This window comes from Euprymna scolopes, chromosome 44 (assembly GCF_053919585.1).
Source record: "Euprymna scolopes isolate OS-2025 chromosome 44, ASM5391958v1, whole genome shotgun sequence".
Classification (NCBI taxonomy): Eukaryota; Metazoa; Mollusca; class Cephalopoda; order Sepiida; family Sepiolidae; genus Euprymna; species Euprymna scolopes.
In genome coordinates this window covers 26,204,469-26,227,939 of record NC_136525.1, presented here as the reverse complement: position 1 = coordinate 26,227,939, position 23,471 = coordinate 26,204,469, and the positions used below count along the sequence as shown (strand labels likewise).

At 28.4% G+C, this 23,471-nt stretch overlaps 1 protein-coding gene across 4 annotated transcripts in view; it reads right to left on the bottom strand.

Annotated features, from left to right (window-relative positions):
- Nucleotides 1-12,894: 12,894 nt before the first annotated feature.
- LOC145268744 (phosphatidate cytidylyltransferase 2-like) overlaps nt 12,895-23,471 on the bottom strand; it is a 376,852-nt gene continuing 366,275 nt past the window's right edge. For all 4 annotated transcript variants that reach the window (XM_080124335.1, XM_080124337.1, XM_080124336.1 and 1 more), the window contains 2 exons: nt 17,590-17,693; nt 12,895-13,624 (listed from right to left, as the gene is read on the bottom strand). In XM_080124335.1, the coding sequence (XP_079980461.1) occupies nt 13,492-13,624; nt 17,590-17,693 (237 nt within the window). In that variant the 3' untranslated portion in view covers nt 12,895-13,491. The remainder of the gene's footprint in view (nt 13,625-17,589; nt 17,694-23,471) is intronic.

Sequence of the window (23,471 nt, the reverse complement as noted above, 5' to 3'; positions counted from 1 at the left end):
TGACTAATTTATAAACAATTATAAAAGAAAAAATTAAGGGAGAATTTCTTAGGAACTATCAGAGGAAATATTTAATAGGATTTGTGATCTACATAATAAATTTTGTAGTGCATCAATATAAGTGGAAATCATCTGTACAAGGGTCTGCGATTTATGATTTGAAATGTTTGTGAAAAAGGGAGATCCCTAAAGAGGTTTAATAATTAATATTGTTTCTGAACTTTTGAAATTAGGATAATTTGTGTTATTGTCATAACTTAAACTACAGTTTCCATCTTGAGTGTCATTCTCCACAACGTTTCAGCTGATGTAACTTCCAAACTTCTTGGCAAATTCGAGAATTGGTATAGAAATTTGAATGGAACTCTTTATTTTATCCAATGGGATAGATTTTATCAGCCATAACTGGGTAATTCACAATTGCACTCATATTATCACCAACACCAAAGATTGAAACTTCAACCTCCAGAAGAGTGTCATTTTACTTAATACTTTATCCATTACGCCATGCCATGAATGAAATGTTGAGAAAAATACTCAAGATGGGAACAGCAGTCTGAATAATTCCCAAAATCCAAATAATTAATAATCATTAATATATAAAATTTTGTTATACAGTAAAATAATATTTAATTTGTTTATAACGTCTCATTCAGTTTTTAAAATTGAATATTTGGAGTGTTGTAGTTTGGTTAAAGCATTGCAATTATTATATAAAAAATATGTGTCAAAATGCGTTAGCATTCATTATAGATGCAAATGAAGTCTTTTTATTTAAATAACAAATATTTTTTTACTTTTTTGTTAAGATCTAAGTGTAATATCTGTTCTGATATTATACTTCATTTGTTCTGTTGTTGGTCAATGAGAAATTCTGCTGGACTGAAGCAATTTTTATTTTTGTCCTAATCCAGAATGCCCTTTTCAAGGCGCTTGATTTTTATCTTCATGAAAAACCAACCTTGCATCTAACTCTGCTCTCGTAAGAAGTCAAGTAAAAAACTCATATTTTTGAGAGAAAAATAAAGAACTGTGGTTTTGTTTATCATATTAATTGTCATTGGATATGTCGTTTGAAAAGAACTTCTTAAAAATCTTTTTGTGTTTTTGTTTAAAAGTTAGATATTTTAAAAGTAATATTTCTTATCATTTATTTGAAAAAAAAATTATTTGAGAACAGATAAAAATATTTTTTTTTGTTTGAAACTTTTAACAGAATAAATAAAAGGTTTTTAAAAAAGAGTCAAAGCTTGAAATTGCCTGAATATCTGCAATCACCCGCTTCACCATAACTCATCATCCGCTACTGATTCTATTAAAAAAACAAGTGCAGATAATAGATTATGCAGTGCAGATGCACATGTGCAATTATGCACACACACACACACAGATAACAAGTGATAAATACAATAAGGTGTTGCATTATGCATTTAAAATATTAACAAAACAAGAAGAAAGATTTATTAACAAAATATAAACAAACCCGATCAGATCATTCCATAAATTCCATCCGAATTTTAATTCTCTGAAATTAAATGTGAATTTCTAATGAAATTAGGTAATATATAGTTGGACATGTTTAATTTTATTACATTTTATTAATTCTTATCCAGAATTCATTGTATATTTTAAAAAAAACTGGAAAAGTCTGTATAATATATGTGGCCATGACGAAACAAAATATTTTAAAAAAATCAAGTAAATCAATCAAATCGTTTTTTTTTTTTTAAATAAATCAAATTTTATAATTTGGAAAATATTAAAAAACAAAGAAAGATAACTCAATAATTCAAACTTGTGAAATTTAAGTTGTAATGCCTACGGATTCCCATTAATTGCTTAAATATGATTTTCTTCTTTTTTAAAAAACAAAACTACTTGACAAATTTACATGATTTTTGGAATATATTTTCATTTTGTCACAGGTACATACATCATACAGATTTTTCTTTATTTTTGTTTTGTTAATAGAATTCTGGACGAGAACCATTTCATTTTCAGGAAAAGTTAATTATGATTTCAGCATTGAAGGTGTGGCTCCTTAAGAATAATAGAAGGAAATATTGCTTTATGGGTTTAAGAAAGGTAACTCTGTAGCTGAAGCAACTCAAAATATTTACGCAGCTCATAGTAAAGTAAAAGATTATGTAGAAATTGAGAAATTGAAATTTTAGCATTGGTCAATCAGAATGTTGTGTTCAGTTTGATGAAAAGCTCCTTGTGGCAGCACCTAAAGAGAAAATTCCCCTGTAATAAAAAAACAGAAAAAAAAAAATCTGTTCCATGACAAAACGAAAATATATTCCAAAGCTCATGTAAATTAATCAGGTAGCTTTATTTTTAAATAAGAAAATTATTTTTAAATCGATTAATGGGAATTCATAGGCATTACAACAAATCTAATAAATAATTATTGTTGAGTTATCTCCCTTGTTTTTTTTTGTTTCAAAGATATTTTTCAAAATGACGTGCAAAAGTGTCACTCTGGATACTCATAAAATTTTATTTTCTTTTTTAGAAATAAAACTACTTGATCAATTAATGTGATTTTTGGAATATGATATTTTCATTTCGTCATGGGTAGATACCTCATACAGATTTTTTTTTATTTTCATTTTTTTTATTATTAAAAAAAAGGAAATCCTGGATAAAAACCAAAATGCTGCCATATTATTTAAAGAATTAGCAATGAAGGTTTCCTCAAACCATACAACCGCCCATCATCATCATCAACAAAATGGAAAAGGATCGTAAGTGTGTGGGGGGGGGAGGCCAAGAATTTGTGTGCCAATGTTTATACATTCAAATCTCAGTTGGGATTCATTTGAAAATTTCGAAATTTTGTAAATCATCTTCTGAAAGTTCTTTTATTCAGGTTTTCCTCTCCATCAGCTGAGTGAATAGTTCAGATCGATTCAGCTGCAAAATTAAGATTTTTAAAAATCTTTTTAAACTCAAAGAATTATATGCATCATTAGATGTTATTATGTTTTAAAGTTTTCAACTGTAACATTTTAATTTCTTTTTTTCCTGTGAATAAAATGTTAATCAAGTTGAATGTGTCAAAAACAAAAATTACTAAATAAATATGATTTAATCTAGATATTTCCAGTTTTATTGGATTTCAGAGAGAATTGAAATTTGGGAAGAACTTATGGGATGATTCGATATTAGTAAGATTGATGTCTCTAAATTTTAGTCACAACCTTTCATTTGTTGTATTCTTTTGGATTCTTCAGGGTCCTCAAAATTCAGTTCATTCTTTGACCTTTTCTTTTTCTCAAAGAAATAAATTATCTTCTTTCCACGAAGAATGGAATAAGAATATTCTGTTCAATCACAGGTCAAAAGAAAAATACATCTTCTGATTTTATTGTCATGCTAAATCTTAAGGATATTATCGTCATAATAAATTTCAGACATACTATCATTATAATAAATTGTTTTATCAAAAAAATTTTCAATCCGTATTTAAAAAAGAAATGCTAATTTTTTTCTACTTAATTTAAATTAATTTCATTCCGAATCAGCATTTTTTAAAAATACATTTAAATAAAAACTTGAATAAATAACTTTTGCAGAAAACAACATTTTGTTTCAACTAATAAGTCTTAACGGAATTGACCATTCTAGTCCAGTGGATCACATGAAAAATTCCAGGAATTACCAAAACATGGTGCCTTCAAGAAAGCTAGATTTTTTAAAAACATTTTATGATTAGAATAACAAAAACTGAGGACATTGTTGTTTAAATGACATAAATTACAATCTCTAAGAAAATACTGTTTTATAAGAAAGGGAAATTGAGATTTAGACAATAATTGTGCATGCATGAGTGCTGCAGGTGTGACCATAAATTGCTAATCTTTTTGTTTAGTTTATAAAATCCATTGTCTGGTCAGAGATATAGTATATAGATAAATAATGTGATTGGGTGATTCTAAAAAAAAATGTGATTCTCTCAAAGACAGCCGACAATAGCAGATCAACTGGCCAAGAAAATATATTTATTGGCATATTTAATTGTTTCTTACAGTTTTAAGAACAAAGACAAAGATACATGGGTGATTCAGATGTGATTCGAATGCTCAGCTTTCATTTGGATATCACCTGTATCGTATATTTAGATATTAACTGTATCGTATATTTAGATATTAACTAATAAATTGAATAGTGGAATATCATCATATATAGAGATAAAAAAAGTAAATTTAATTAACAGAAGAAAGCACCAATTGTTGGTGTGTGTGTTTATATATATATATATATATATATACATATATGTCTATAATTCCTATTAAATTTCAATTTAAATCATGAGTTTTATTAACTTTTAAAAATATTGACACATGAACATATGAAGTTAAAAGAATAACAAAAATTTGTGAATGTTTACTTTTGTTCTTGAGCAAGGTCATTTCTGTAACACATTGTTTCCACTATATCCTCCATTTTTGACAAAGTTTTTACACTCATCCGATGAGTCATTCCAACCCTCCACCATTTTGTATCTTTCATTTTCTTACGCACGAATAATTCATAACAATTACTGGAATGTTAATGTAAATCATCCAAATGTGAAACGTTCTCCTCTCGTAAAAATTGTTTTTCACAGAAACTAAATTTCATCAAAAATAAAATAGTTTAAAACAAACTTAAAATCATTACCATAGGACTACTTCTTTGCAAACTACAACAGTGATCAACAAATACTTGCCATAAATATCTTCATAAGTAAACAAATTTTGTTCATTCTAATAATTATTTTTTCAACCCTCTCATAAGATTCTTTATCATTCAACTAGAAATCTATTAATGTAATTAAATCTTATCCTTGAGTGGCTTTTGGCTTTGATAAATGGTGAATTGTTAGTAGAAAAAATTGAAATAGAAAAAAATGTAAACACAAAAAAAGAGAAAACACATTAAACTTGTTTAAAATTATAACATTTTAATTTTCAAAAAAAAAAAAAAAATTAATATATTAACAAAATATGAGGGATGGGAAAATCAAATCTGATTTTTCCCTAGAAATTAATCAATTCTTGCTAAAATAAAAACATTTACTGCTATGCAAGGATTTCAGTTTTAAAAGCTAGCATCACATTGTTTTTAATGCAAATTATAACCAAAATCTTTTTAGAATAAAAAAGCAATCTAGAAAGAAAAAGGAAGTTTAATCTGTTAATTATAATTAACTGAAGACTTTATTTTTATGAAACAAACTATTGATTATAAGTTGTTAGATAATAAATTAAAAACTTTTTTTTTACTTTCATTATAAAATGAAAACTTATTTTCTTTAACAATTTTTTTATCATTTAATAATGACATAGAATAACAATTGTATAAGATTGGGTGAATTATTTTTTATGGTATTTTATTTTATTAACTTTCTTTAAATTTTAATTAAATCACTATTAAAATGTCAATGATTTCTATCAAACAAAATGGAGATAGATGAATTACTTTTCAAGTCATGTCAACATCTGTTTTACTGATGAAAGAGGATACTAATTATCTAAGATTTGATATTTACAAGCTTTTAAGATCATATTTAATTGTATTTTTCTATTTTTTGTGACTTGTTTAAAAGTTCAAAGTTTCTTGTTTTAATTTAAAATATTTTATTCCTTGTACCTAATTTGCTTCGGTCGGGAAGCAAATAAATACATTAAAATATTTTATTCAAGATGGAAGCGACATCAAATGTAATAAGAATGATTTCAATAAAGCCTGAATTTCATTTCATCATATCAAAAATTCATTGTTGAAGTAAAAGAAGTTTTCTCGAATTTTTAAAAATTACATCTTCCTTATTTTTCAATAGATTCTAGCAGACACAAATGGACGATTTTTATTATTTTTTTGTTGTTTTCTATTTTATCATCAGATTCTCATTTTTCATGAAATTCCATGAAAATCTTTTCACAAGATTCTGGAATGTAGAAGAAGAAAAAGAAAGCCTTGTCATTTTGGAAATTGTCTTCTTTCAAAAAAAAAAAAAATAAAACAAAATAAAAGATACAGCAATAATAATTCCCACCCAAAAGAATTCATATTTTCACAAATATTTATTCGGTACAAAATAATTTTTTATTAAAATATTCCAAGCCTCCCATTCCCACCCAAATTCATTTTGCTCAATTTTATCAGTGAAATATCAAATGTTTATTGAAAAAAGATACAAAAATACTTAATAATATTAATAGATATTATTTTTATTATTCTAAAAAACAAAAGATTATTTTATATATCATACTTACAGAAATAATATATAATAATTTTATTATACGCAATTTAAATATTTACAACTTTCCTGATGATTTTTGTAATTCTGTATAGAAAAATAAAATGGAAAAAAAAATGAATAAATCCATAAATTACATTTAAAACAACATCAGTAGATATTTTGCCTCTTTTTATTAAGAGAAACTTTTTTTCCATTATTTGTGTATTTGTGTATTGTGTATAATGTATTATGTATTGTTTATAATGTATTGTGTATTGTGTATAGTGTATTGTGTATAATGTATAGTGTATTGTGTATAATGTATAGTGTATGGTGTATGATGTATGATGTATGGTGTATGATGTATAGTGTATTGTGTATGATGTATAGTGTATTGTGTATGATGTATAGTGTATTGTGTATGATGTATAGTGTATTGTGTATAGTGTATGGTGTATGATGTATGGTGTATGATGTATAGTGTATTGTGTATGGTGTATGATGTATAGTGTATTGTGTATGATGTATAGTGTATTGTGTATGATGTATAATGTATAGCGTATGATGTATAGTGTATGATGTATGATGTATAGTGTATGGTGTATGATGTATAGTGTATGGTGTATGATGTATAATGTATTGTGTATAATGTATAGTGTATTGTGTATAACTATAGTGTATAATGTATTGTGTATAAAAAGTGTAAAAGAAATACCGTTTCACTTCGAATAAAAAAACAAAATATTTACTGATGGATTTTTTATGTGAATTTATGTTTTATCCATTTAATTTCTTCATGCATTCTGTTTCATTTTATATTCATACCAATCTTATACATAATATGTAAGTTTTAAAATGTATTAGCAATTTAAATATCTACTAATAAATATCGAAAAACACACCCTGAATTTAACCTTTTTTAAATAAAATATATGAAATAATATATGTAAAAATAGTTTTAAAACGTACAAGGTTTAAAATTGATTTTTACATACTTTTGTTCTGAAAAAAAAAAAAAATGAAATGATAAATAAATAGAATGAAGTTACGCCCGCCCCCCTCCCAATATGATGCAAAAGTATTTCAGTCTTTGAGAAACCCAAAAAATGTATATCAATTCTTGTTATTTCATTTTTTTTATACATTCTATCAGATTTTATACCTACATCCATCTTATACAATGCAAGATTATTTCAATCTTTGAGAAACACAAAATATGTGGCATCGATTATTATTATAGTTTCCATATTTTGATTCAAAGTAATTTAATATAAATCAATGATGTTATAAACTATCTTGTTTGAGATTATGTCCCTTGAATAACAACTCTGCAGTCAACAGAATGGATTTCTCCTAAATCTGAAAGAAAACTGATTCGATCAATCAAATTCTGTAAACAAAGAATCGTTATTTACAATTCTTCATTTGTGTCTGTTTAAATAAATGATGAAAATGACAATCGAAATGAAAATGACAATTTTAAAATGATTGCATTTGAAAACGTGTGAAAAAAAAAAGTAATGATCATGCTCTATGCCAAGAGATCTAATATTTGGGAACTGTGACTGGAAGCAAGTTTTACAAATAGTCAGTAGAGATCTTTCTAGTTAACACTTCACACTCATTGTTCCTAAAAAATTTAGTTCCGAACAGATTCTAATCATGGCTATGATTAAATAAAAATTCTCTAATAAAAATCGATTCCCACGTTAAAATAAAACTCAATCATTGAAACATGCATTTGACTTTTAGCCAAAATTACCCGTTTCTTAATTTATAGGAATTTGTAAATAATTGTCAAATTTATCAATTAGCTTATTCTTACTTGCTATGGAAATCACATAAAAACATCAAACTAATCTCAAAGTGGAATTTTTCTGTTTTTAATTGCTATATTGATTATCTGGGAAAACGTTACACAGCACGATTTCATTTCTGTGTTTGACTGCTACATTAATAATTTTTGAAAATTCACGTCGTTTTCAATAAAAAACATGTTGCATGATCACTTGGCCTTTTATAGAAAGGCCATAGTGTATATGCATTTTTAAACAAATATATCAATTATCACCTCCAGTAAAAGACTTCAGTTGCAGAATTGCTTGGTCTGTGATAGGTATAACCTTGGTGATAATACAAATCTAAGTACTTGTAAATGTCCGAAATATAAGGAAAAATGATGAACATCATGATGATAGTGGTGAAATTAGAACCAAACTGAAGTCAGAATACTGAGAAAAGTCCTGGAATATCTTTAAGAAAACCTGTTGTCACTTTTTCTCAAGCCAAAAGATTTAGCCAGCACTGACGCTGATAATAATAAGCATAAATGTTTTCAATTTCCTCAAATTTTGTTCATGTAGTCGATTAACATAAACGTAAAAAAAAAAAAAAATACTGATATAATAGTAATAAAAATACTGTCATTAAAAGTAAAAAAAAAAAATACTAATATAATAGTAATAAAAAATAATGTCATTAAAAGTAAAAAAAAATACTAATATAATAGTAATAAAAATAATGTCATTAAAAGTAAAAAAAAATACTAATATAATAGTAATAAAAATGATGTCATTAAAAGTAAAAAAAAAACTAATATAATAGTAATAAAAATACTGTCATTAAAAGTAAAAAAAATACTAATATAATAGTAATAATAAATAATGTCATTAAAAGTAAAAAAAAAATACTAATATAATAGTAATAAAAAATAATGTCATTAAAAGTAAAAAAAAATACTAATATAATAGTAATAAAAATAATGTCATTAAAAGTAAAAAAAAATACTAATATAATAGTAATAAAAATAATGTCATTAAAAGTAAAAAGAAATACTAATATAATAGTAATAAAAAATAATGTCATTAAAGTTAAAAAAATACTAATATAATAGTAATAAAAATAATGTCATTAAAAGTAAAAAAAAATACTAATATAATAGTAATAAAAAATAATGTCATTAAAAGTAAAAAAAAAAAATACTAATATAATAGTAATAAACATAATGTCATTAAAAGTAAAAAAAAAATACTAATATAATAGTAATAAAAATAATGTCATTAAAAGTAATAAAAAATACTGATATAATAGTAATAAAAAATAATGGCATTAAAAGTAAAAAAAAAATACTAATTATAATAGTAATAAAAATAATTTCATTAAAAGTAAAAAAAAATACTAATATAATAGTAATAAAAAATAATGTCATTAAAAGTAAAAAAAAAAAAAAAATACTAATATAATAGTAATAAAAAATAATGTCATAAGTTACCCCCCTTGTTGGAGATTATCTCCCTTGAATAAAAAACTCCCCGGTCTATAGATAACTATAAATGGTTATCTATGTTTGTACGCAACTATTCTAAGATGAATATGCTTTATCATGCATTTGTGTTTTTTGTAATAACTTATAAACAAGGCAGAGAGTGAAACTGTCAAATATTAGTTATTAAATTTAGTTTAAAATAATTTTAGATAACATTTTTGCATCTTCTCTCTCTTTGTATTATGTGTATATTCGTGTGTATATGTATAGAATCAAGACATTTAACAGTAAAAACATTGTCCATTTCACTGCTTGAAAGACAGAATACAAATCTTTTCTTTGGTGCAAGTCCAGAATTTAACCCAATTAAAAACAAAATACAGAAAAATCTTTATAATGTATGTACTTGACATGGAATGAAAATGTCACATTCGAAAAATCATGTAAATTGATCATGTCATTTTTTTTTTTTTTAACTAAGAAAATCAAATTTTATGAAAAAGCATGGATGTTGTAAAATTAATTAAGTGGTTACTTCCCCCTTAACAACCTCTCCAGAAATGAAAAATTAGAATCAGTCTTGTAATGGTTATGATATATTAACATTATAAATTGTAAAAGTTCATTTTCTTAATTAAAAAAAAAAATACTTGAGTAATTCATGTGATTTTTGGAAGATGATATTTTTATTCTGTGACTGCTAGGTACATCATAAAGATTTTTTATGTAATTTGGATTTTTAATTATATTAAATTTTCAACTTTCACCTCCGCTTTTTCATTCATCAGGTTTAGTAAAAATTATTCTTTATAAACAACTAGTTGCATGTATCTGACGTTGCCCGGAATGCAATAAAAGCATTTTTAGTTTTTAATTTTTAATTTTTATATTTTTACTTAGTTTTTTAAATTTATACAGAAAAAGAATTAGAATTTGTGTTGTAAGAAAGAAAAAATGGGAATAATTTCTCCTGGTGAATTTTTTCAATCAATACATTGTTTCAGAATACAATTTGTCTGGGTCGAACTAAGCAATTTAAAAACTAAATTGTAATAAAGTATGTTACTATATTGCTAATATCATTTATAATTAGTTTTTTTTTATGTTATGTTAAAAAATTATGTCAATTCAGAATTAATTTCAGCACAATATTAAATAGAACTAATATTTGGTTTTGTTTGGTGACTTTTTTTTATAGCATATCAACCCTTTTTGGGTTATTTAATGCCAAATACAGTAATTTTGGAAAAAGTCTTCATGCTTTAAATCATTTATATCTTCAAATAATCAGTCATGATTTTTGGTTGTTTTGCAAGGAAAAGGAAAAAACATCAATGTTTAGTGAATTTAAGCCAGGAAGCCGTTATCTTCAGACAACCTAATCTGGTAGCACCAGATAAAACTAATATATTTATATCAGTTGTTTTTATATATATATATTTTTAAACATATTTTAAATAATAGAAAAACTAACAATTATAATTTATTTTTCCCATGTAAAATGTCAAGAAATTTCTCAGTTTTAGATGAGAAATATTTATTAATGTATATATATCTATTAGTATATATATATACATATTTAAAATATAGTCATCCACAGACAGATGTTTTGTCTTTTTAAGACACTAGCTATCATAAGCTGCATTTTACAAGAATTTTTTAAATATTGTTTAATGTAAAAAACGTTTTAATGATATTACTCCCAGTTTAGCTCTATTAAATTTATATTAAATAAAAATAAGTTTTTTTAATAGTTATAAAAAAAATAAATATACAGATTTTAAATTTTTTCAATTTATACAAAAACAATTGCAACCATATTATGTTAGCATTCTATGATGACAAGGAAACAAAATATTAATACAATACCAGAAGGAGAATAATCAACCTTTTTAGTTACAAAATTCCATACAGATTACTGAATTTGACACTTAGTCTCCTAATTTCAAAAAGATACTCCCTAAGGGCAGAGGGTAAATCGGCTAAAACATTATGAATATAACAACCAGTCGTTTCAAGAAAATGATCAGTAGATTTAATAGACAAGGAATGTTGGTCCTATTTAATGGCTTGAAATAACGAATACTGCAAAAGCGACTGTCATCGCTCAGAATTCATTAGTTTAAAAATAAATTTTGTGACTATTTTTTTTATGTTAAAAGCAAGTAAGAAAGAGGAAGAGTTAATTATTGTTTTAATAAGAGTTACTTCCCTTAGCTGAGTTTTCTTTGAAGATGATTAAGAATGTTACTCTACACTGCCAGACCAGATTAAGTGGTTTTTAATAACATATAGCAAAGTACTTTAGTCTATATCGAATTAGAATAACAAATGAAATTGGCTAGTCAGAATCAAAGTTGATTTGTCAGCTCAAATACTAATGTAAGTTTTAAAATTCGGGCAACAATTTCATATACTAAAAAGAGAAGAAAGAAAAAAGATGAATATATATATATATATATATATATATTGGAAAGTCTTACTAATATGGACACCCAAAGAAAAAGAAAGAATTTTTTTGCCTGATGAGATTATTAATAACTACAGATTGAAATACTGTCATACTAGTGTAGCAAAGTGTGTACATATCTGGATAGATAAATATTAATATAAATACCTCTATTTGTTTTGAGCCCTATTATATAAACCCAGTGGATATTCTTTGTATTTTCACCCTACAAATACATTATTAACCTGGACTACTACATATAAAGTTTTCGGAGACCATTTTATGTGATTTTCTTTTGTTCACAATTTTCCAATTCATCCGTAAATGATGTAAATAGGAAGAATAGTTGACTGCCGCCACAAACGAACAAAAACTAAAGCCAAATATTCAAGATTTTCATTTTATGGGAATTTTTCAGCTGATTTGTAGCATTCGTATCACACGAAATAGATAATATTTTGTGTAAATAGGGTCCTGCATGCTTAGGGGAAAGAGAAGAGATTGAGTTAGGATCATCAGCTTAATTTTTTTTTTTTGCATTGACTGCATAATCTGTAAGCGGTGCTTATCCAAAATTCACACTATATTAAAAAACAAAAATAAAGAAAAGTAAAAATTGATGTACATACGGAAAGAAAATATTGAACACCAAAAATCACGTAAATTGATCAAATCGTTTTATTTTTAAATATAACTGGCCATATAAACCGAGACGATATGACGAAGCCATTTTGAAAACAAGGAAAATGGCTCCAAGTACTTCAAACTTGTAAGATTTTAGAAAGCCATTCTTAATACGAAGGCATTTGAAAAATTCAAGTTCGCTTAAAAATGATTTTCTTTATAAAAATAAAACTACTTGATCAATTTGGGTGATATTTGGAAAACAAATTTTTTTTTTCTAACACGAGTATGTACATCATACAGATTTTTCTTTATTTTTGTTTTCTAACTTTAATATAAAGGGAATTCTGAACAAGCATCAATGTTAGATGATAGCAACAAGTGCTAAAGCAACAAGAGAGAATATTTAAAAGTGTGTGTGTGTGTGTGTGTGTGTGTGTGAAGTGTGTGTGTGTGTGTGCGTGTGTGAAGTGTGTGCATTTCAAACGTGACATGTTAAGTGTGTATGCACTCGCAGGGACACAGACAACGGTGCAAGGTCATTTAGTTAGGCTGAGAAGGCGTGAGTGAGATATAGAAAGCACCCCCCCCCCCTCCAAAAAAAAAAAGAAAAAAGTTCACCCTCTGCGTCTAACCACGCCTACAACACCTGGAAAGACAACAACAAAAACATCAGGAATGGACATTGCAGGGGCTTTTTTTTCTTCATCTTTTGTTTTTACGTTCGCACACCTGTGCAGTTCAAGGGTTCGTACTATGGCCATTGTTTTGTGTGTGTTTTTGGTCCTCAACTAGTCCCTACTACAAAAAATAGGCAGGCATCGTGGATTGTGTAGTCGCCTTCCCATTTATTAGATTGGCAATACTTTCTCAACTTGCCACAGCTACAATTGGAGGCCACTGCGCCGGATGTCAGACCCTCTACAAAATGGAACTGGTTGCGTTAATCATGTTATGATCAACTAACGATTGTTGCAACAGATGGAACACATGCAGCTGTTCCTCGGGTTTGAGCATGAAGATATTCTGAAGAATCTTCTGTGGGTTGTGCAATCTGGAAAACAAAATAAATAAGAAAATGAATAACAGTATTTCTGCATTAAATGCATTTTAAGAAACTGTATAATCTTCTTTGATTTTCGAATACATAAAATCCTAGGTAACACGTTAATGGAGCAATCAATGACTTGTCAAGTTAATCACAAATATAAAAGGTATGCCTTAGTTAATCACAAATATAAAAGGTATGTCTTAGTTAATCACAAATATAATAGGTTTGCCTTAGTTAATCACAAATATAATAGGTTTGCCTTAGTTAATCACAAATATAATAGGTTTGCCTTAGTTAATTACAAATATAAAAGGTTTGCCTTAGTTAATAACAAATATGAAAGGTTTGCCTTAGCTAATCACAAATATAAAAGGTTTGCCTTAGTTAATCACAAATATAAAAGGTTTGCCTTAGTTAATAACAAATATGAAAGGTATGCCTTAGTTAATCACAAATATGAAAGGTATGCCTTAGTTAATCACAAATATGAAAGGTTTGCCTTAGTTAATAACAAATATAAAAGGTATGCCTTAGTTAATCACAAATATGAAAGGTATGCCTTAGTTAATCACAAATATAAATGTATGCCTTAGTTAATCACAAATATGAAAGGTATGCCTTAGTTAATAACAAATATAAAAGGTATGCCTTAGTTAATCACAAATATGAAAGGTATGCCTTAGTTAATCACAAATATAAAAGGTATGCCTTAGTTAATCACAAATATAAAAGGTATGCCTTAGTTAATAACAAATATAAAAGGTATGCCTTAGTTAATAACAAATATAAAAGGTATGCCTTAGTTAATAACAAATATAAAAGGTATGCCTTAGTTAATAACAAATATAAAAGGTATGCCTTAGTTAATAACAAATATAAAAGGTATGCCTTAGTTAATAACAAATATAAAAGGTATGCCTTAGTTAATCACAAATATGAAAGGTATGCCTTAGTTAATCACAAATATAAAAGGTATGCCTTAGTTAATCACAAATATAAAAGGTATGCCTTAGTTAATAACAAATATAAAAGGTATGCCTTAGTTAATTACAAATATGAAAGGTATGCCTTAGTTAATCATAAATTTAAAAGGTATGTCTTAGTTAATAACAAATATAAAAGGTTTGCCTTAGTTAATCACAAATATAAAAGGCATGTTTTAGTTAATCGCAAATATAAATGGTTTGCCTTAGTTAATCGCAAATATAAAAGGTATGCCTTAGTTAATCGCAAATATAAAAGGGTTGCTTAGTTAATCACAAATATGAAAGGTTTGCCTTAGTTTATTTTTATTTGTTTTTTTATTTTGACACTTTTTCACTTCAAATAAAACGCATTACCACTTGCGCATAAGGGCCTACTATTTAGGATCATGTCTACAGGGAACTTTGGTGAATTCGGCTGCAACATGCTTGTTCAGACACATTTAAACGGTACTTGTACAGTTTAATCAAGACATTAAAAAATGAAAATATTGAAAAAAAAAAAAAAAAAAAAGGTTATATTGTATGTATCCATTTTGAACTGAAGATCTCAGAAAAAATTTCACTTAATTTGATCGAGTAGTTTTTTTTTTACAGCGGAAAAACACTTTTTATGATAGCACGTTGAAGGTAGACATCTTTGAATTTTTTGAACACTCCACGGGGAGGTAACTCAGTTTAAAGAGCCGACACTCCCTCCCCATCTTTAATACTAGCTTTTCTTCCTAAAAATCAAACCTTTTGGTCAGTATCATAACAAATTGTTTTTTTGCTGTAAAAAAAAAACAAAAAAAACAACTTGATGAAATTTTTTTTTTGGAGAACTTCATTCCATAAAGGATACGTACAATTTAAACTTTTTTTTCGATATTTTCATTTTTTAATGTCTTGATTAAACTATACAAGTACCATTTAAACTTTTACAGGGTAGTATAGTCAGGGAAGCAAGAAACAAAGGTGGAATTCCAAAGTCTAGCAGTTCATGTGAAGAAACTATGAGAGTAAAAGGTGTCTAGGGTCACAATAGTGAAAGCGTGGGATTTTGCTGCTTGTCGAATTAGAAGTATATACATCGGAAGGGACACAATTGTTATGAGTTCATCAGAACACACTCCATTAAATTACTTGTAAAACAAGTACAAGAATGCAACATTGTGGCGATGAGACAAAACTAATAGTGTAGGACCTATTAGATTTGAGACTGTTTTTTGAATCCTGTCTAAGATGGAAAGACTAGTGGTAGATGCACCAGCCCAGATGTTGCATGCATGGGTGAATGGTGGCTTTTTAGATGTATATAGGATACTCTCAGGTTTGAGTCATTTTCTAGCATGGTAGAGGGAGCCCAACTTCTTTGCAGCAGTTTTGGCAATGTCCTCATGCTACCTGTAAATGTTAAGCGTCTTTTCTTTCTTTTTAGGTTGACCAATGATGCAATAACATCGATTGTACACGTCTTTACACCATCAGACTAATTCGGTCAACATGCACTTGGCACAACATGAAGTCAGTCTTTTCTCTATCCAAGTTCTGTTGACATTTTTTTAAAAATCAAATCTCCGAATGTTTAGTAAGTTTGCTTTTCAGACATCCACATGTTAAGTCACCAATCGCATGGAGTACTGCTGCCACATTTGGGCTCGTGCACCAACATCTAGCCTCATTTTCTCTTGCTGCCAAACTCCAACCTCCGTTCCATCACTGCAATATTCCATACCGAATGTGCTCCAACAAACTTACTGTACTTATACCTAGTCAATGTGATTAGCAGCAATATTCCACCCCTTCATTGTAGATAACCCAGAAATCTTCTTACTCTGATAATAATAGCTTCTTTTCTTCAAACCACTGGTCTTAAATTCTGATCCTCTGATTATACCAAGATACAGAAATTTAAATGTAATGTGAACAAACATCTTGCTAGCGAACTCCCTTTAGCATGCCTTTATAAATCTGGCCTTTAATCACAATAGCCCTTTATATCTCAGCAGCAATATACCTTGTAAATAAAATTGAATGATACTAAAATATAATATACCTTGTAAATAAAATTAAATTATACTAAAATTCTGTAGATGTTGTTAATATGTTAGAACAAATAATAAAATAAAAAATACGGATTGAATTTGATACCAAATTCTGTTGATTAAATTTGCTTTTCAGTACAAGTTTAGCTGCTACTAATTGAGATTTTGCATAAATTAAATATTCATATTTATACAAATATATTTCAAGTAATAAAACTTAAATGACACATTCCTAGAATTTTTAAATCTACAGTTTGGAACTGACCGATCCTGAGTACAACATTAGATTGGACATTCTTAGACAAGATGTACAACTTACTTGACCATTTAAAAATTCATGTTTCCCAGCACTTTCTGTTAACTTACTCCTCACATAACTCCAATTACAGATATATGTACGTTTATCAAAACCTCCATCTTTATTTCCAGTCAATAATCCACAAAAAGCAAGGGAGATAACTCTAAGAGCTTAACAAAAAGTACAAACCTCTTTTTATCTTAATACAAAAGGAGACAATACTTTCTTTTTTCTTCTGCTTACCCTATTTCCTAACCCAATCAATCATCCAAGTTTTCTCAGCAACAATCACCTTAAGTGTGTTTACCTGCACAAGTTAATAACATAAATTTGCTTTTTTAAAATAGAATGTTTTGAAATTAGATTTTAACTCCATATTTACCTTTAAAATGTACTCATTTGACAATGCTTAAAGCGTTGGTCTTTTGTCAATTCATGACTCAAAATATGGCGCTTGATGCCTCTGGCTTAAACACTCAGCATTATAAGATAAGGATCAAGGGTAAGTGGAATAATTCTGAAAGTGGAATCGCGTTCTCCCCTACATCCTGGGGAAATAGCTAATGAGAAAGGAGCCTTCAGGTCATTCTCGATTACAACTGACCACTTTATTTTTTTTACTGACCTTTAAGTAAAGAAGCACATAAAGTGATTACTTACCTGATAAAGCTGGTATAGTAGACATGGATAAAGGTTGCCATGAGATATTGGCAGTCGAACCGATCCATGATTCCTCCATGGCCAGGAATGATGTCACCAAAATCCTGCAAAAAAAAAATTTTTTTTTTCTTTTTAACACACAGTTTCTCTCATTTGATCTTAAAAATAAAAAATAAATTTTTTTTTTTTTTAACACAGTTTCTCTCATTTGCTTTTAAAAATAAAAAAAAATTTTTTTTTTCTTTTTAACACACAGTTTCTCACATTTGATCTTAAAAATAACAAATTTTTTTCTTTTTAACACACAGTTTCTCTCATTTGATCTTAAAAATAAAAAAAAAAAAAATTTTTCTTTTTAACACACAGTTTCTCTCATTTGATCTTAAAAATAAAAATAAAAATTTTTTTTTCTTTTTAACACACAGTTTCTCTCATTTGATCTTAAAAATAAAAAATAAAAATTTTTTGGAGACTTGTAACTGTCCTCCTCATATGACTGCAACCCCCTGATAATATGGTATGATTGAGGCCAAGATCCACAACACAGTCGACACTTTGAAAGCTGCCATTGTGGAAGTGTTCACTGTTACAGATAAGGACATGGTCATCAAAGCATTTCTCATTTCATGCCTACCTTTGAGATGGTTGTCTCTCATTGAAAAATAATGTTATATGCAACTCTAACTGTTGCTAAATAAATTGTTTCCCCCATATACAAATTTTGCTTTAAAACTTGTAACATTAACAAAGAATGAAATTTCATTTAAAAGACAATAAAATGCACTTCTCAATTCACTGGAGATTTGTAACATTACCAAAATTCAGTTGATGCCAGTCGGTTTGATTTATTTTACGGCATACCAACTCTTTTCAGGTTATTTAATGCCAAATATGGTTATTTTGGTAAAAGTTGTTAATTCACAGTATTTGATTTGGTTGTTTTGTGTTATGGCATATCAACTCTTTCCATGCTATTTACAATTGAATTCAGTCATTTTTGTAAAATTTATACATCAAGTTCTTTATATCTTCAAATATTTATTGATGGTGTTTGGTTTGGTTGTTTTGTAGAAATAAATTGTTTTTTGTTTTTCGCTTTGCTAAACGTGATTAAGCTTTGCAAATGGAAAGGGAAAAAAAAACAATACATCAATGTTTGATGCATTTTAAGTCAAGAAGCCAGTATCTTCAGACAGCCTGATCTAGTAGCACCAGATCCTGTTCAAGTGGAGGAGATTGATCAATTCATGATGGTCCATAATATGGCAAGAATGTCAGTTATAGAAAGACAAAGACTGGAAATATGTGAAAAATATTTTTTTTTAAAAAGTGCATTTAGTGCACGTTTATTTTGAGGACTAAAATACAATGTTTAAACAGCAAAAAAGATCACATGGGACTTATTCATACATATTATATGATTACATACATTGTTAATTAATGATCAGCACGTTGATAAGGTCCACAACCTTGTAACTATTTCACTTAAGTTGAATATTACCTTTCAACACAAAGACAAAAATGCGATCATATTTATTTACTTATTTTTTTGTGCAATCATGTCTCAACATTTTGGAAATACTAGAAATACTTTAAAAAATGTCTATATTTTGGACTTTATGGTGTGTGTGGGGGGTTCACTTTACTGGCAATAAACTAATTCAAAATAACTAATTTCAAAATTCAGTTCTCTCCCCTGTAAATGAATTATCTCCCTCTTGCATTCCTTATTTTTTTTTTTTTTTAATGAGAAACAAATTTACAAGGAATAAATTTTAAAACACATTTTTTCTCTTCCTTTAAATGTAATGGCTAAACTTCTGGAACATTTCTGAAATCACAAATGTAAAAAAAAAATCATCATCATTGGTTTATTGTCTGTTTTACATGCTGCCAAACTGATCTGGCCATGTCTTTATTTATCCCCCAAGTTCATTTTTATCACTTCCACTGTTATTCCATTAGTGTTCCCCTGTAAACTGATCCTGCTACATGAACTGTTCTACATCTTTCATCCATTCTTCCGATGTGGCCATACGACTGAAGCACGTTTTTAACCCTCACTAGTTTAACTATTTAATCCTCGTAGAAATATATCTTGATATTTTTTTCTGTGGCTACTTCTATTTAAAAAATTTTTTTTTTTCACCCAAACAAGACACACTGCCACTGAGACATAAGGGGTTATTGTGAACTAGGAGCCGTGTTGTGGTGTGTCCACCTTACAGATAATAATGAACTCTTCCACTTACATTAAAGACCAGGTTATACCCAAATCATGCACACTTGGGAGTCAGAATGACGTATAATAACACTCTACTTTTCTGTTCAATATATTTTGTTTCCACGAGTTGTGTCTTTCTTGCAGACTTTTATATATACATATAGGCATATACATATATAGGCATCCTGGAGTTGTGCAGCAAGATCTTTATTTACATTACGCTTAAATTTATGCATGTTGGTAGAGTAAGGGAAACAGGGAGCAGAGAGGGAATTCCAAAGCCGAGAAACTTAAAGAAAGAAATTATTAGAGTAGAAAGCCTTCAGGCCTCAACTCTGAATGGGGTGAGATTTTGCTAATTGTTGATTCAGTCAATTTACCTTAAATTTGCTTAAATTTTTTTCCTTTTAAATCATACTAGCTGGCCGCTTGGTGCTGCCCAATCATACAATAACATTTTAATTTATGCAGATTGAGTACGTATTATAGAATTAATCATCTATTGATTATATATTACATGAAATAATTTGCCAGGTAGATTAATTCGCAAAACAATTAAAAAAATAAAATAAAAATAACAATATCGCGTCAGCTGATATTTGGGATTGATGATCTTAAACAGTCTTTCTTCTCTTATGACAAAAAAAAAAAATTTTTACAGAGGAATATTTTACTTTACACCTGGCTGGTGTAACCTAAAATATTCCTCTGTAAAAATTCTTTTTTTTTTTTATCTATGAGAGAAAACCTATTTTAAAGATTGGATTTCTGTACAAAACATATCTAAGAATACTGCCAGACATATAAATTACGTTTGTGCGAAATTTGCAAAAGATAGGCTTAGCAGAAGGAACTCACACACAAAGTGACTTTTATATATTAGATAAAGATAAATACTTTTGAGGATTATGTTTTTTTAGTCTCAAATTTATATATAACTAGCTGTACCCTACCACGCGTTGCTGTTTTTCGAGCCAACTAAATGTTACATTAAATGAAAAGCGGTTATATTACTAAATACAGATACAAAGAAGTTGTCAAAAAATAAATATATAACAAATAAATGTTATCAAAGGCAAGAAAAGTAAATGTTCTACCTAACTGGATAAGATTGTAGTGTTTTTATGTAATGTATAATGTTTAATCGGTTCAAAAACATGCAGTGTTTATCGGTATATTTGAAAAATACAAATGGCGGCAGACTGTATCAAACACGTTAAGTTTGGAGAAATTTGGGAAAATGAGTTTAAACTAAAAAACTATACAAAATACTGCTAGGAACTCACTCAATATGTTACTGTGACATAGGCTGATATATAATCAGTGGTATTAAACTTTTGCTCAATACAGGTGACGACTTTTAAGAGTCCCTTTTAGTGATTACCTGGTTTGAGGATATTTGCACAACTAAACGGCAAATCTGCCCCCAAAAATCCAGTATTATTTTACTTTAAGGCCCGTCTCATGTTCATATATAACGAAATATTTTATTGTAGATTTCGGTGTACTAAAAACGAATCTGCAAACCGTTTCCGTCGCAAAAAGAAAGTTTTCATGATATGAAAAAATTACTTTTATGATAAGTGGGTGATCACTTTTCAATGTAAATTTAACTTAAAATGAGCACCCACTTTCTGGCCACCTGAGAGAGGGGCATTTTTCTGTGTGTTTCTTAGCTAAAAAGTTTTTTGTTTGATTTCTTTTGCATGGTAATAACCCCTGAACTCTGGGACTATTTTCCATTTCACAGTCGTAGCCTTCGTTTATGCTACGCGCGAACATAAACGAAAGCTGTTTAGCCAATAAACATGGGGAAAAAAATCCCCCCTCTCTCAGGTGGCTAGAAAGCGGGTGCTTATTTTAAGTTAAATTTACATGGAAAAGTGATCGCCTACTATTCGAAAAAGTAATTTCTTCAAATCCGGAAACGGTTTGCAGATTCGTTTTTAGAACACCGAAATCTACAAAAAATTTTTTTGTTATATACAAACGTGAGACGCACAGCCCTTTCTGGAAAATTTTATCAAAAATCCGGGAGAAAATAGTTTTCAATAAAAACAGCAAATGAATTCGATAGAAAAAAATGGATGCTATTTTTATAAATTTTTCTGTGTGTTCCTTGGCTAAAAAGTTTTTTGTTTGATTTCTTTTGCATGAACTCTGGGACTATTTTCCATTTCACAAACGTAGCCTTTGTTTACGCTACACGCAGCATAAACGAAGGCAGTTAAATATGCACTCGCGTAGCAAACTGCGTTGTCAAAAAGCCTTTAAGCCAATAAACACGAAAATAAATGGCCCCCCCCCCATTCCTCAGGTGGCCAGAAAGTGGGTACCCATTTTAAGCTAAATTTACATGGAAAAGTGATCACCCACTTTTCGGAAAAGAAATTTCTTCATATCATGAAAACTATTTTTGGTACTCCTTGGGCGTTGAGTTCCATGGCGACTTATTTAATGGTCGTTCCTTAGTCCCCCCCCTCAGTCAAGGCTAACGCATGCACACGTAATATTTTTGTTATTTATTTACTTACGTTGCCTTTGGCACTTTTATAAACATTTACTTACGTTGGCTTAACTCTTTTCATAAATAATAAAAAAAAAAGTAACTAAACATTTATTTATTTACGTTGGCTTAACTCTTTTCATGATTAAAAAAAGTTTTACTTATTAAGAATAATAAAAGGAAAAAGTTACTTAACATTTATTAATAATTTCTCACATACTTTTCATGAAGTATAAAAAAAAAACTAACAAAACCGTTTATTCTCACGTTTATTCTTTCTCACTTACAAACATTTTTAATTTACATAAGCGGATAAGTCTGCTGGTCGCCATGGAACTCAACGGCCACCCAAAAAAGTATTTTGTTATATACGAACGTGAGAAAATGGAAAATTTTATCAAAATTCTGGGATGCTATTTTTTTTTTGGTAAATATGAAGAATTACTCCACCCTCGAAAATTCCTTTAAAATTACCACTCTTAAAGGTTTCCGTTTAAAATTACAGCAAACGAGTAGTTTCCAAGGTATGAAGAAATGTTAATTCGAAAAAAGTGAGGGATCACTTTTCTATCATAATTCATTGTAAAATGATCACCCACTTTGTGGCCACGATTTTTTTTTGGGGGGGGGGGGTTCTTTCTTTCCACCCTCGGAAAATCCTTTAAAATTCCAGTAAACACATAGTTTCCAAGATATGAAGAAATGCACTCACTGGTATCTTTATTATTTTTTTTTTTTAGGGGGGAATTGCCGATTTGTTTTTAGTTCTTTTCTGGGAGGGGGATATTCAATTATAGAATTTGTATAGTTTTTTAACAGGTGCTTATGCAGTTTAATTGTTTTAACATAAGTAACGTGCCGACATTAACTGAACAGAAGAACTGTTTAATATTTTACAAAAATTCTGTTTACATTTGGTGGGAGGCGGTGGAGAGACGGGGGAGGGGTTTGGCGGCTGCGGCCGCCAAAACACCCCCACTCCTCCAACCAACTTAAACAGGTAATTTTAAAGGATTTTCCAAAGGTAGAAAAAAAGCCCCCCCTCCACTTTTTTAAACTAACATTTCTTCATATCTTGGAAACTACTCGTTTACATTAATTATAAACGTTATTTTCATTTTCAGCAACCCCGAAAACCTATAAGAGTGGTAA